At 37.2% G+C, this 16,972-nt stretch overlaps 1 protein-coding gene across 1 annotated transcript in view; it reads left to right on the top strand.

Moving 5' to 3' along the window:
* The first annotated feature begins 145 nt into the window (after positions 1–145).
* LOC139738789 (connector enhancer of kinase suppressor of ras 2-like) overlaps positions 146–16,972 on the top strand; it is a 119,250-nt gene continuing 102,423 nt past the window's right edge. The window contains exon 1 of the mRNA XM_071649428.1: positions 146–305. Within this exon, the coding sequence (XP_071505529.1) occupies positions 245–305 (61 nt within the window). The 5' untranslated portion in view covers positions 146–244. The remainder of the gene's footprint in view (positions 306–16,972) is intronic.

The following is a 16,972-nucleotide window of genomic DNA, read 5'->3' as shown; positions in this document are numbered from 1 at the left end:
ATGACCGGTACCACACAGCTAGCTTAGCTCGCTCGTAGAGCTAGAGATTTTCTCCGCGTGACCCAAGCCGTGTCTACCGTCTATGTGCAGTGCACAAAGATCGGTATCAGCTCCTGTTTTGTGTATAAAGTTAAAGTTCCGATCCAGACGTGACGCCGTGTAGAGGAAGAAGGAACTGATTATATGGGAAAGTGGCCCTGTGGTAACTCTTCTCCCTTTGGGCTGTATTCAAGGATTCGGAGATATGGAAGGCTTCATTAATATACCTCTCTGGTCAGCGAAAGATGTAGCAGACTGGATGAAAGGTGAGCAGGAAGACGTTTGTTGTACACTGTCATGAGAGAAAAGTTTCTCTGTTGGTGTCTGCTCCAGGCATAGAATTCCCCTCGATCGGTCAGTCAGTCGCGGCATCACTGTGGTGGCCGGGTGGGTGGAGTGTTCGGTCGGCAGAGCTGGGCGAGCGAGGCAAGGTCACGGCGTCAGAATATAGCAGAAATTTTCTGCTATATTTCCTGATGTACTGGTATATATAGATCGAACTATAGGTCCTACCTATAATAAACTCTGCTTTCTGTCAAAACTATGTCCTTTTCAAACTACTCTTTACTGTCCAGTTGCTTTTATACCCCAAAAATTACTTGTCTAACTTACGTCTTAGACTTAAAATTTACTCTTTTAGAACATAGAAGAATAAAGCAAAATTAGTCTAACGTTGGACTTAAAGTCTATTCTAACGTTAACGTTAGAAGGATTGAAATAGATCTATAAAAGATACCAGGGGGAAATTACAGAATAGATCTACTGGTTTTGTAAAAAGATGTCGGACTTCAGCTTCACGAGGCTGATTCGTGCGCGGAGAGGTGAGAGCCTCAGAAAAAAGCACCGAAAATATTTAGTGGGATCAGGCCGCTAGGTGCATCAGCCTTGCACTTAGGGAACCCGCTAGCGCTCATGTTTCGATGGGTCGCTGTGCATCGGTTGATTAAAACTTGATTGTTGTAAAAAAAAACAGACAGAATTTTTTCTTCTTTTCATCATGGATAGTGGACATGTGTGTGTAACAAAAAATCACTGTGCAAAGTTGTGACAATTTATATGTCAGATAAAAAGTGAACAGGGAGCTTCATGAGTCTCTCTCCCCAGGAGCGTCATGAGGCTCTCTGGAGGCCTCGTGAGGCAGAGGAGTGCTCGTACGGGGGAGCAGGCCTCGTGAGCGGGTTTCCCGGACTGATATAAATTAGCATATTTAAGCATAAGATTAAGAGTCTCCATGGAACCTATCCCCAACGACCAGATGTACAGACTGATCTTTCGGTCAATTTCTCATCCAGATTTTTGGGGAGACTAGGTGATGCGGGAGGTCCTTACTATTTGAGATCTTTGTAGTACAAATTGTACTGATTTTGATCTGATGCCACTGCATAGCGCAAGGCTCTCTCATACTGTAGTTTTGTACCGCATCATATAGGCCCCTAATGATTTTTAAACATGCACAAACTAACCCTAAATATTTTACAACCTAAACTTCTTGCGTCTGAGTCTCCAAAGTCAGGTAGAAGTTGAATATTTACCATAAAGTTTGACTCTTTCTAAATCTACACATTTCAGAGGGACTTTACAGTGCTGCTGCGCTGTATGTGTGTATATGATATGCTCATCGTTCCAACCAAACTATTGACTGCTTGAGTACAGTTTGGGCCTGAGAACTTCAGTTCAAATCAAGTGATCAAATTTTTCCATAATGTCTTAAATTGTCTTAAAGTATAGAGAATGAAATGCAAGTGTGTTTACAGTAGGTCGTGAAATGTTTCTGAAGGGTGAATTTATACATGTTTGAATATCATTTGCAGTGCAGAATGGCACTAGCATAGTACTTGTGCAAAAGCAGTGCACAAGTGCTGTATGTATCCTCGTAACCGCTGTTTGAAACCACTTACAACCATTGTATAGCCATATGCATAGGTATGTATAACTATGTTGTACGAGTGTGTGCAGAGACTTATCAACAGTGCGCTGTCCAAGCCCACATAGCAGCTGGTTTGTAGGATTCTTGGCTTGTGGTACGACATTGAACAATTGTATCCTTATAACACAATGTGCACATAAAATCACAAATTGGTGAATTTGGCCGTCCAAAAGTAGTAATATATTTTTTATCAGCATCTTTAAAAGTGTAAAACAGTAAAAAATTGATGTGGCGCCAAAATTGGATGCGTGCGGGGACAAGTATTTAGTTCCTTTTTTTATTTGACCTAATATTGATGAATAAGCTAAGTACTGTACAGTGTACACATAATATATATGCCATATTCCAATTCGCGGTTTATGTTTTCGCAAATTTTGTGAGTCAGGTGCTACAATGTGTATTCGCGAATTCGAAAATATCAACTCTGTTCCCGACATTAATGTGACGTGCATGCACTACATTTGTCCGTTCTTTACTGCACTGATAGGTTTGGTAAATGGTCTATAAATGGCATTATTCTGATGTATGGTGTGGATCTGAACTGATTGTACCGGTACTCATATTTCAATAATGAGTATCATGGTCTGTCTTGGCTGTAGTAAAAATAGATAATTCTGTCAGTTTGTCAAACAAACAACATAAAGGGATGCATAATTTTCTCCATAAACCCCTTGAGAGATGAACTCTCCTAAAAGTTGCCAATACAGGTAGGTTCAAGTGATTGATTCACTGAATATTATGCTTCATGTTTTTGTAGAGCTGTAAAATTGCTACAAACTTAATTTTCAAATACAATGTATATCTCCAATATACAGTAGGTATTGATCTGGCATGTTAAAGCATAATATACAAAATATGCATTCATGAAATATATCTGTACGGAAGGGTAGAAGAAACAACTTTACTCAGCACTTCTTTATAGTGTTATGTGTGAGCATGGGTTTACAGTAGATGTTCAGTATGTTTGCTCAATCATACCACCTTTCTACCAAAATCCTAAGTTAATATTACTTTCTTCAAACATGTACCAGAATACTAATGTGTGCACATACAAGGGTTTTGCCTGTCAGTCATAGTTTATCGTGCAGAGATTTTTCTTGAGCAGCTGTTACAGTGGTCGCACTACAAGCAATTGCAAATTTTGTATTATGGTGCTGCCCTTAACAATATTCTGTTGAATTTAGCCAAGGAAATAAATGAGGAATCTGTGAAATTTTCAGTCTACCATACATTTAAATTTTCCACAACCTCATTTATAGTTAACTTTTCAAATATAAGGGTGTTTGTATGCTTTTTGATAAAAAAAGGACACACATTACAGAACAGTGTACGGAACATGTACTCCTAGACAGTGCACTTGTGAAAAATGTTCCATAAAAGACAGTTATTGGGTATCAATATTATGTGATAAAAGAAATTCTTCATGTAAGGTAAAGACTTGGAGAAAAGAGAGCATGCTTTAGTATGCTCATATAGAAAGTTCATTCCATATTTGAAGTTTTTATTTTCTGATTGTTCAGTTATTTACAACATGCAAATTGCAATGTATGTGTATGTAAAGAAAGCAGTGAATCTCTGGCCATACCTTGCTAAACATATATTCTAACCAGACAGATATTGATTCAAGTGTAAAAATAGAGATACAGTGTAGAGAAATGAGATGGCCACAAAGCTTCAGTGCTAATTGAAAATATGATGTGTGTGAAATACACTAATTGATGTGACTTCCACTGTGAGTCAGTTACAGGGATTTGCAGGAGAGAAAGTCATTTTGCTCAATAATCGAGCACAAAGGATGCTCCCATAATGAAGATTTTCCTTTTGGCAAGGCTTGCATGGATTACTTCCAGCAGCCTGTCTCAAAGTCTGCCTACAATGGGTCCACGTGGACCCCGTCAGTATTCCTGCTTAACAGGCCCTGCTGAGTTTTGCAGCCATTGCTGCAGTGATCTGTTGGCCTTTGATCAGGCAGCTACAACATCATATACTGGCAGTTTGAGGGTAATAAATACCAATGAGGCATATGTATCAAGTTTCTTTCGAATATGCAATCTCAGTTGCGATACAGGTAGGTGCATGCATAGTTCAAAGTGTATCATGTTAAATGTTTCGAATTTCCTGCAAACCAACCTTTTCCTCTGCTCTACCAGAACCACTACCAGTTTAGCATCAGATTTTTCTGAATCTATAATCTATTTGATAACAAAATAATGAAGCTTCTTGCATGTATAATATTTTCTGTATGTCATGTAAGTGAACAGGGTATACAATCCAGACATTACATACAAATTGTACATATAGTACGTGAAGCAATTGGAATTTATGCATTTACCCATGGCAATATGATATACCGGGTAGTGTTTTTCATAGCAAACAGGCTCAGTAAGGTGTGTGAATGTTTGTGTGTGTATTTATGGGAGTTTAAAAAAAATAACACTAATTTAGGTTACTTAATTTAGTTTAGAATGATGTGACCTATAAAAATTTGTGTAGAATGCATTGCTTGATTGAATATCTTGGGTGCTCAAATAATTGTTAATTTTGACAGGATAGACAGTTCATATACATTGTAGGACATTCACATAGGACTGATGATAGAGAGAACGAGAGTGAAAGGGGGGGGGGGGGAGGTGGAGAGAGGGAGGGAGGGATGGAGAGAAAGAGAAACAAAAACAAAATTGATTGCAGTGGAAGACTGGCCTCAAAATATGTTTAATCACTATTATCTATTCAGCATGGAGAAAATAATCTGCAGACTAGTTCAGACACTTATCAGGGATATACACATTCCTTATCTGATGGAGCTATCAAGCATCATGCTAATATTGCTAAGCTGTTTGAAGGAAGGACCCAAGTCCAAATTTGGTAATTTCAAGTAAATGGTTGTAGCACCATCCAGCAGTACAATTTGCACAATGAATGTACTTACACTGTATATCAGTGAGACAAATTATTGTGAACACCTTGTCAGCATTATCTTTGCCAAACAAAGTTTGAAGGGTATACAGGTACCAGTATCTAGAAATTAGTGTGTGGTCAGGCAGGCAGGTAGGTGGTCGGACGGGCAGTTGGTCTGTTGCAATATAAGTTGCTGAACAAACTTCTCCAGTTTTCTGATAATTCGAAAGAAAATTAGCACACTCGAGGTAAAGTTGTGAATGGCACATTTTTCAACAGGAATTGAATGTGTTTCCATGGTGATAGCAGATTGTGGCACCAAAGTCATGTACGGTAAAAGGCTTGTGGATCAAACTGCTGTATGCCAATCATTTTGCGAGGTTTTTGTTTTCACAAAGTTTGTGGGAGTCAGGTGCTATTTGCAAATTGAACAACATGTGAAATTGTTTACTCTGATCCCAACATGAAGGTGATGTGCACGCATACATTGTGCATTTCTCTGTTTTACTGTACTCTGCGTATGATTGCAAATCCAGTCACCCGTACACTGTACTGGGCGAAATTGTTGGGAAGTCCTGATTTGTGAAAAATTAGACTCATTGAATATATGGCATACTATTTTATTACACCTACATGTATTTACAAGAAAATTGGTACATGTGAAAAACTTGATGTTACATGTAAGTCATGCAAGACACATTTCATGAGAGTAGCAGAAAGTATGTTGCCATGGTAACAAAGGAGAACTGTTACTATTTTCCAGCTGGCCTGTGTAAATTCACAGATATAGATTTCCTACAGCATACATGCTGACAAGACGGTGTATGATGGTAAGTTACACTTGTACAATGAGTTGTACCTAGTACAGCTGTAAATGAGATCCATTGTGATTTGAGTCAAATGTGACATAATGTCATCTGTGACTTTTGTTTCCTTAAGTCTCTTTCGTTCTCCCATCAGCTGTGTTAAGTTTTGCCAATCCACAATTCATCATCAAACCATATGTTGGCAGGTTATCATTATACATTTATGTCTATATTGTACAGGGTTCCCATTATTGAGAACTTATGTTGTAATTTTAATCTGCCTATCATTCTTGGCAGTGTACCAATACAGAAGTGGTAGGCAGGGTTATTAATCACTCTCAGATGTATTTATTTAAATGTCAACTAATGTGTGGTCAATGTGAATACCGTGGTACATGATTTTTTTATTTTATTTCATTTATTTATTTTTTTTTTTTGCATAGAGTTTCTAGTCTTCAAACCCAAAATGAAATTCTTTTCTCCCCAAATATTGTCTAATTATTGCTTGTTTATTAAAATAAAGAAGTAATACTTGTATTTAGTCTGTATTTACTCCAGTCATTTTCAGTAAAAATTGTATTTTTAGTTGCACACGTGTACATACTACTGTATCTTATTGTATGTGATACTGCAAACTTTGACTGACGGTACGTACAATGTACATTAGACATTGGTAGTTAAAGAGAGAATAAAAGCAGGACATAGAAAGAGGACTCTCATGACCATCTTACTTCCTTTCTGCTGTAATGTAGTTTGTGAATCTGATTATTTTAATCATCATTTTGAAGTAGTTTTGTCTGAGAGAAAAATCACATGATACAACTGTGATATGTGGGCAAAAACATGTTATGAGTGCTTTTACAGCACGCACATGTTTATCTAGCAGTTGATATTACAGGTGGTGTTTGATAGAGTTACAGGTGTATGTGTACATTGCTGTAAAGATGTGTTTTGCACGTACAGCATTGTGACTCTTTGAACGTGACGAGCATATTGTTCTATAAAGAGTATTGGTGTATTCAAAGTCAGCATGTTGAGAGTATTTGCTCAGGTGTTGCATAGTTCAAATCAAAATTATTGATCTGAATCCAGGGATGTGCTTGCCACCAGCGTTACACAAACTTTAATAAATTCAGTACGGTAATTGCACATTGTATAGATCTGTTGAATTGGTATATCAGTATTTTCTCGCAAAAATGGGTCAATTCACACACTTTATTTGAGTGTCCATTGAAGCTGTGTAAATTTGAGGGGATAGGAATAGGATGAAAAAGTAGAGGTGTGTTTGAAGGTTGTTATCAATGAATTGAAAGCTGTACCAAAATATGTATGGTACAATTCATGAAGATGCAGTAGTGTGTGAAATCTGGATGTTGTGTAGAGTAATGTTAGCCCAACCTGACTTTTAAAAGTAATATTCACGATTCTTTACTTTGCTCAATGCAGGTAAATACATGTATTTCTTCCCCTGTAGAAGAGTGCAGTGATTAGTTCATTTACAAATGTTTTTGCACAACATTTATGTCTTTTCCATCAACACTTCAATCATTTTAATAGTGCAAAGGGCAAGTAATGTAAATGCATGAAGTTCAGTGTGCATAAGATGCACGAGTTCGGTCTTTCACAAACATGCTTTGGCTATGTCAATCTGTCAATGTACATAGTTCTGCTATCTCCAGCGGGCTGCAACCTTTGAAAGTAGTGTGGAATACTGCAAACTTAGTTAACAGTGTTTACACAAAAAACAATCTTTGTGAATTATGTTTAATACGATCAGCCATATGTACACTGTTGTTGCAATCGATTAAAAAAATAATTCTGCTTGAGATTTTTAGTGAAAAAAAATATGATATAGAACATTACATGATGTACCATTTTTATGGACTCCACAGCATTGCACACACTTTCCCAAGTTCCTGGCACAGAAAAGTTGAGATTTGATAAATTGCACAGTATCCTATTTCACAGTCCCCCCCCCCCCCCCCCCCCCCGACATATAGGCCTATGTGCAGTACTAGTTGGTAGTGGGCTAAGTAGAAAATTTTCCACAAATAAGTTGTATCATGTACAAATTCAGTGAATGCATATTAGTTGTATGCAGTATTAGAGTTTGAGAAAAATTGGACAATCTGTTCAAAAGTTCAGAAATTCTAAGGTTACATGTATTGTTATTTATTCATGTGCTATCAATGCTGGGTTTATAAGAAGACAACAGTTTGAGATGTCATGCGCAGAGGGCACCAATTTGTAGAACATTTATGTAGATACACGTAGTTTGCCACATTTACTTTTTGTGGCATAGTGACAAAGTACTTTACCCTACTGTACCTCTTTCAGAATACAGGGGATTGATGTCACTTTTACAAGTTTAAAGTATGATTTATGTTCATGAAAAAATGGAATTTTTGTAGATTTCTATTGATAATTTTTTTTAATGTGGTTGCTGTACTGTGTTTGACGTCATGAATGGTTGTAGTCTCCTTATAAATCCAATGATGACAACATCTGTTGAATGGATTGATCATCAGATTGTCCTTTTACTTCAGTGATATACATCGTACTACTAATAACTCTACATTGACTGAATCCACATGTACAGAAGTAAATTCCCCTTGCATGAGAGCAACTATAGAGCACAGCTTGTACACTGTACAGCGAACTTCCTCCTTTTTTGTATTGTATAAATGCAAACTGAAATGGCCATTCAAGAACTGTGTTGATCATTGCATCTAGTCTAAAATAATTTGTTTATCATTAACCAATGGGTCTACACATTTGTATGTAACATACTAATAGTACTATTTGGGCACTTCCAAGGTAAAAGCCCCCATTTCAGGGATGTCGGGTTATTTTCTATTTCTAATGTGCATTACCCCCCAATACAATATGATCTTTGAAAACACTTTAATGAGAGATAACTTGGCCCCAAAATTGCTTCACACAAGCGAAATGTTGGAATTTATGCCAAAATGAAAATTTTGGGGTGAACGTACATTTTACGCTGGACTGACATCTTTGTACTGTGGAACATACAAATGGCAAATAATAAATGATCATTGTAAATTTGTTGTATTGCAACTGAATGGCTTTATATTGAATAGAAAAGATAACAACCCTCAAAATGTATTGAACACTGTTTTATACCATTTGTAGACTTAGTGGTGAATGTACGTTACGTGGACTTACAAAAATGTGACAGTGGTGAATGTACGTTACGTGGACTGACAAAAATGTGACAGTGGTGAATGTACGTTACATGGACTTACAAAAATGTGACAGTTTTGTCAGTCCATGTAACGTATGCTTACCACTAAGTGTAGAAATGGCATAAAACACAGTGTTCAATTTGAATTTAAGAGCTGTTATTATCTTTTCTATTCAGTATTTATAAAGCCATTCAGTTGCAAAACAACAAATTTTCAATGAACATTTATTTGACCTTCACATGTTAGTACATGGTATGTCAGTCCATTTTGGGGGCAAAGTTGTCTCTCATTAAAGTGTTCTCAAAGATCATATTGTATTGGGGGGGGGGGTAATGCACATTAGAAACAAAAAATAAACTTACATCCCTGAAATGGGGGCTTTTACTTTGGAAATGCCCACTTAGAGTTAGGGTATGGCAGATCAATGAATAATATTAGTTCCAAAAGCAGCTTCAAACTTTGTAAAATGATGTACAGTAGTCTTTGTTGAAATATGTTAAATTGGTATTTTTTATATCAGGCTTATGGAGAAAAGCTGTATGTAAAAATGCAATGAGATGCAGATCACTGAGGGATAACCAATTCAAAGGTGGACTATTTGCTAACCTAGACAGACGTTTAGGCATGCGTTACCACTATGGGAATTTGCAATTGGGTATTTTCAGATATGTACAATTTGTACCTTGTTCTTTGTGAAATGCATGAACTGCTGGAAAATTTATCTCTAGCAACTGTCACGCTTTTGCTTATAGAGGGTAGCATGACTTCCTTTCTCAAGTACCGTAGGCCATGATTTACAACAGAGGTGATTGCAGACAATATTGTTAGACATACAATTTATATGCCAACAAATTAGGAAGTAATGCGTATTTGTATCCTGTTAGTAGGTCACTTGACAAGGCTTGCATGTGTAAAGTGCTCATTTATCAAGAGTTCAGTCTTCAGAGCTCGCTGATATATATGTGGTTACAGATGTGCTGTTAAGTACTTTGATGCTTTTTTGGGGGTGGGGTGGGGGGAGGGATGGAGGGTATTCCTCATCATAATGCCATCCCAAATTTTACCATGATAAATTGTAAACTTGGCATCAAGGCATTAAGGTAACTTCAGCATGGAAAAAGAGTTATAAATCAGCATCAACTACAAGTCTGTATGCAATAACGCAAAACAAAGCAAAACCTCTTGAAACTTCATTCAACTTTATCAGTCCTTGTCAAACAGTAATTCTTGATAACAGTTTTTAGATTTGACTCTACACTCACTGTACTTTGTCATCAACTTTCTCTTCTGTTCACACTTCATCAGAATACTTAAAACATTGATTTTGCCTCAAAATGTCCTGGCATTTTCTGCATGAACTGTGCTTGTACAATGACTCATTTGGTCTGTTCCCAGCTTGCTGTGTTCCCAGCTTGCTGTGTGAATTATCAGGCTTTGAGGAACTCTCAAACAAGGCATGAGAAAGAAATAATGGTTCACATGCTCCTAGAGTCCTAGAGACACAGATAAGACCAGTCCATGTGAAGTATTTGATGTCATGGCACAGGACCTCACAAGATTTCAGGCTGTTGAATTCTATTGTATGTAATGAATTAGTAGCACACACTTTTGCAAGGTATTTTATTTATTCATTATTATTATTATTTTTTTTTACTTTGCTCACATTTGTTCGTCCATCATTGGAATCTGTAAGAAAATTGCTCAACATTTGAAATCTCAAAGTGTTTACTGAAAACGTCAGTGTCCCCTTCCTGTTCAGTTTGTTGAGGAGACATTGAAGGAATAAAGTAAGATGCCATTTTGATGGAAATGAACTGTATTCATGTGTTTCTTCACTCAATATTTCCATGGCAAGGTTATCTAGCCTGTTGCTTCTGTGTGAAACTCTGACTGAAATTCTGGTTATAGCTAGGCCTACTCTGTAACCATGTGTTCTGCTTGGATTAGCAATTCAGGGTCAAACTTGATTGAAATGAATTTGTTTGTGATCAAGCATGGCTAGATAGTCCATCAGACTTCCTCTACCCTCTGTGTGTTGAGTAATGTGGTGGTCCTTCTCTGCCATCCTCTTCCCACATAGGACACTGATGGAGCTAGACATCAGAGCAGAGAACTGTAAAAAGTTGCTTGTTAGTCCCATAACAATCATACTTTGAAACATTGAGACATTAGAAACATTAGTTCACATTGCAACAAAATTGCTATGAAGTTAAAGGACAAGTTCACCTTCATAAACATAAGGATTGAGAGAATGCAACAATATTAGTAGAACACATCAGTGAAAGTTTGAGGAAAATTGGACAATCGATGCAAAAGTTATGAATTTTTAAAATTTTTGTGTTGGAACCGCTGGATGAGGAGACTACTACAGCTTGTGAGTCATATGCGTATAACAGTATAAAGAAAATGTAAAGAAAATTCAACATATTTTCACTTTTTTCGCATAATAAAAGAGCACTTGACTTGCCTCTTTCTAAAGGCAGGGGGAATAATATTATCCATAACATTTGTCGGTAACGAGTCGGGGGAATGCGTACTTTTTTCAAAAAATGAAATTTTGTGAAATTCTCTTTATATTTTCCTTATATTGTTGTACGCATGTGACATCTAAGTTATTCACACACTGCAGTAGTCTTTTCATCCAGCGGTTACTGCACAAGAACTTCAAAAATTCATAACTTTTGAACGGATTGTCCGATTTCCCTCAAACTTTCAATGATGTGTTCTACTAATATTGCTACATTCTCTCAATCCTTATGTTTATGAAGGTGAACTTGTCCTTTAAAAGTATTGGTACGCGTAGCTTTGTGGGCATTTGCTCAGCAGTCTGATGCATGCAACTGCAGCTTTGATGCCTGATCAGGTAGCGGCACATCTTGTGTGTGGTTGCATGGAGCAAGTGAAGGTCACATGACATAATTTCCATTTATTCTGCAGTCAATGTTCTCATTTCACAATGTCGCAGCAAACTTGATGGGAAGCGGAAAATCATGCTCTTGTCTGCAATTTTTTGGCAAAATTTCTAGTGGTTTTTTGGCACAGTTGCCTAGCAACTGTTTTTCCAAAGTCATGATTTTTCCTGGCAGTTTAAATGGCCCTACAGTGACCATCTCAAAGTTTCACAGTCCTACTATCCTGACTTTGATGTATGGAACTTTGCATTTGATTCTCTATACAATCGTTCATTTTCAACAGCATTGAAAGTGAAAGCAGACTGGTTGTGGCTGAAAGGGCAGGATTGATCACATGTTGTATATGTTATGGAAAAAAAAAGATGTTAAGGAGATGTCGTTCAAGTGGCTTCATCGAAAGTGCCTCATCACAACTATTTGGCATCATCTACAATTTTTTTTCAATGAAATGCTATCCACATTATATGACCTGACCATAAAACATGCAGGCTACAAGGGTGTAAATGTCTATTGTGTCCTCATGTAGCCATTCAATGAATGAAAGAAGCATTTTCATTGTACATGTACTTGTTTGACAGAGCTTTGCTGGCATGGTGAACACAAAACATTTCAATACATGAAAACAGCATAGTGTTTGTGATTGATGATGTAGTTTTTATATATAGGCTGAATCATAAAGATTGCTTCGTTTTTTGAGATTTGCTGTATAGGACTTTCACAACAAATTTTTTGATACATATCAAGAAAATACAATATGCTGTCTAACTGATTCCTTTCTACTATAGATTCCTGCTAGACATTTTCACAAGTAAAATGTCATTTGACTTGGATGATAGTGACTTGGATGATATGAAAACACTAGAATGATATTTCAAAGATTTGAGAGTTCTTTAAATGGGAAATTCTTCATCATTTAAAAGTTCACCTTGACAAGAAAACTGAATCAAACAAACAGAACAGTAAAGTTCTTTTACAATACATAACATAAAGTCCCATGCATACAACTTTGTGTAATGTATAGTATTGACCGATTCTGTGACGCGCTATGTGTATTTTTGGCATGGGCAGCGCCATACTGGGTGTATCATCCGACCCCCCCTCCGCACTCCCCCACCCCTCTCCCTACATTAGCACGCGCGCAGAATGAAAAACTGCTTTAGCCAGTGGGCGTCTCGTACTGAGTGCGCGAATGCTTGCTAGTACGCGAACCTTTGTTACAAGTGCGTGATAAACATGTTGCCCGGGGGTGGGGGAGAGCAGGGGGGGTCGGCTGATACACACCGATACACCCACTATGGCTGCGCCCTGTGCCGTAAAATGTCTGCTGCCCTCAACTAACCCGAATCGGTCAATACAGATTAGTAACTTTCTGACCTTTATCCATTTAGACATTAAATAACTCACGAGTCACCTGAAGAAGTGGGGACAGCTGTATTTGAATTGACATGAGAAAGAATGATTATATTTGTCATGTTGTCAAATGTTGTATTCATATTCAAGAGTATACAGTGATGCACTGATGTAAATTTTGCTCTAGTGTACAGTATCTTTCTGCTAGCAGGAGTATCTATTGTAAAGAGTCAAAACAGACAAGCAAATAGTATAGATATTAGTGCAGCTGAGTTCCAGAGATCAAATACTGTAAAAGTGGATATTTTCACGCGAATAATTTTTCGCACTTGGCGGGGTTAGAAGAGTTTTGTGTGTTTTTAATTCCGTGGAATCAAGACTTCAACTACTGGAACATACGGCAAGCAAAAATATTTGCGTGCTTTTACTTTCGCGCTAGTTTCGGGTTGCGCGAAATGCGCGAAAATTTCCACTTTTACAGTACAGTGTAGGTTCCCACACTGTGTTGGTTATACTAGTACAATTCACAATATGAAAATGGAACATCAATAGACAAACTACAGATACACTGTAGAAGCATTACAGCCTCCTTTTCGCTCTGAATTATATGATTAAGAATATACAGCGAATTGGTTAAGTCAAAGGTTATGAGGGATTGAAATTGACAGAATTGCGAAAATTTTGACTATCAAAATGAAAGAAGATAGTTCTTTATACATATCTATTAATGGTAATACATGTAGTATTCAATGTAAATGAATAAAGTTATGATAGTGAGAATCACCTTAAATAGTAATAGTAATATTAAGAACAAGACAAAGTGCAAAGTGTAGGAGGAGGAGAAAGAGGAATACAATGTACTGTAAAAGTGGAAATTTTCGTGGTGTTGAGATTTTCGCTTGTTTCGCGCAACCAGAAACTAGCGCGAAAATAAAAGCACACAAATATTTTTGCTTGCCATATGCTCCTGTGCGTGATGTCTTGATTCCGCGGATTTAAAAACACGCAAAACTCTTCTCACCCAGCCTAGCGTGAAAAATTAGTCTCGCGAATATATATACACTTTTACAGTCATTGTTCTTTTGTTGCCCTATGGCATTAAAAGTGGAATGGGATAGTACCCACATTCTGCCATCTACCTTTTAAGCCAGTGAATATTTCCTTCATGTGTAAATTATGCACATTGTGTATAATTGTTCATTGTGCCGATGTTATTTTGTGATCATTATTAGTCATTGCATATTTTATTAATTCCAAAACTTCCCTTCTACCTAATGCTTCAGGCAAAGTTGGGATACTTTCATTTGTAAAAGTCAAGTCAGAAAGGTTATAATGACATTGCAGTACATCTGTCACATTTTAATCTATCACCCAAATATGATCTATTTATCAAAAATAAAAAGCCCACTCACATTGTTATGAAGGCACAAATTAAGATTTAAATTTCCATATGAAAAATTATGACTTTGTTGTCAGAATCAAATGAAAAAGTATATCATATGATAGGGCAAGTTTGATGGTTACAAATACATTATTGATGAATTATTTTCATAATGTATTATCTTTTTTGGTACCGGTACTTTATGTATTAGTTTTCAGGCAAATTTCTCATGATTTACTGTTTAATAGTCCATACACACTGGAGGGTAAAGCCAATTCAGTGCAGTTAATTTCAGTAAAGGGTACCAAAACTGTCATTATGCCAAATGAAAGGGACTTTGTGGTATTACTGAATGTTGTCGATGTTTGGTGTGACATGGCTACAAAAGAGATGTGACAGAAAGGCAGATCAGGGTTTGCGTGAAGTGTGAACATGCGGTGTGTGTATGTGGGCTGAGGAATGAGGATGTGATGGGAGCACAGACAGGATCTCAATTTAGTTAGGGGGATAAATTTAGAAATGAGCTCTAACTCTAATATCAAGTTATATCTGGTCTGTCATGCCGTCAATGGATGGATGTGAATCATCTTGCTACAGCTACAGGTGGCACTGTTCACACTGTCATTTATTATGAAGCAAACTGGTAATAGTGCTCACATGAGAGGTAATCTGAATACTACATGACGGTTCATCACGGTAGATAGTGACACATTCATTTTATAATCACATATTGCCATCTTGTGTCTAGAGTGTTGCAAGAAGGTTTTATTATTAGGAAAGAAACTGTCTTGAGGAAGATTTATTCTGTTCTGAATTTGTTCTACTTCTGATTTACATGTCTTGTCCTTCCTTAAAATTGAAATGGGTATAGCACACCAGAAGCCCGTTGCATAAAAGTTACAATTATGGTAACTTTGCCATCCAATGGTAACTACCATGGCAACAATACTCAACAGCCAATCAAAATCAAGAATTCCATGAAAGTTACCATTGGATGGCAAAGTTACCATAATTGTCCCCGCCGAACGAGTTCGAGCAGGGGACTATGAAACGGGCTCCGTACGTGTGTGTGTCCGTCCGTGTGTGTGTCCGTGTGTGATCAAAATCTTCAATTTGCTACTTCTCTGTCATTTATGAGCCAATTTTGATTCTGTTTGCTTTATATGATAGCACTACATGGGAGCTTTGAAACTTCTACACAGAATTTCAGTCGTGACCTTTGACCTTGACCTTTGACCTATATTGTACATTTTGCTACAAAATGCTACTCCTTCGCCATTTCTAACCCGATTTCGATTCCGTTTGCTTTATGTGATGGCACTAGGTGAGGGCTTCAAAACTTCTACACAGAATTTTGACCTTTGACTTCTTTGACCTTTGACCTTGATTTTTTGACCTATATTGTACATTTTGCTACAAAATGCTACTCCTTCGCCATTTCTAACCCGATTTCGATTCCGTTTGCTTTATGTGATGGCACTAGGTGAGGGCTTCAAAACTTCTACACAGAATTTTGACCTTTGACTTCTTTGACCTTTGACCTTGATTTTTTGACCTGTATTTTACATTTCGCTACAAAATGCTACTCCTTCGCCATTTCTAACCCGATTTAGATTCCGTTTGCATTATGTGATGGCACTAGGTGAGGGCTTCAAAACTTCCACACAGAATTTTGACCTTTGACTTCTTTGACCTTTGACCTTGATTTTTTACCTATATTGTACATTGGCTACAAAATGCTACTCCTTCGCCATTTCTAACCGGATTTCGATTCCGTTTGCTTTATGTGATGGCACGAGGTGAGGGCTTCAAAACTTGTACACAGAATGTTGACCTTTGACTTCTTTGACCTTTGACCTTGATCTTTTGACCTATATAGTACATTTTGATACTAAATGCTACTTCCGGCGGGGACATATTTTACGCACCGCGTAATTTCTACGTTTCCTTGTTGTAACTTTTAATGCAACGGGCCCCTTGGAATTATCTGCAACTATCATGTCATTGCAACAAACCAAACTCATGGCTCCCATTATCAATATGTTGAATGCCTAATTTTTCTCAATTAGATTGTATGCTGACTTCTTCTCAGAGAGCCTATCACACATGCCTCACAATCCTTGAATTCAATGTATTTTTTTACTTTTTACCAGAAGTGAAATAGGGTTGAATTATTTACATTTATGTGTATTGGTTATTTTTTTTGTGATTGATTTTGCGACATGAATAGTGTTATATATTTTTCAACTTCAGGGACAATACATTTTGCACTTTGTAGGAATGTGCAAGTTGAGTGAAATAAAGCTTTGATTGAATGTGTTGTAGTGAGAGTATATGTCTGTGGATGTGATTTTTGGTGCATTCGAGCGCACTAAAGCGAAGCATAACGAACTGAACCAAAGCGTACCGTACCGAACTGTGCCAGATTTGAAGTGTTCGAGCACTCTGTTGAG

The sequence above is a fragment of the Diadema antillarum genome, unplaced genomic scaffold (assembly GCF_040938485.1).
Source record: "Diadema antillarum isolate AM-2024a unplaced genomic scaffold, OU_Dant_1.0 seq00000768_RagTag, whole genome shotgun sequence".
Taxonomy (NCBI): domain Eukaryota; kingdom Metazoa; phylum Echinodermata; class Echinoidea; order Diadematoida; family Diadematidae; genus Diadema; species Diadema antillarum.
Note: the sequence above shows the minus strand (reverse complement) of the source record. Positions and strands in the feature narration are given on the sequence as shown.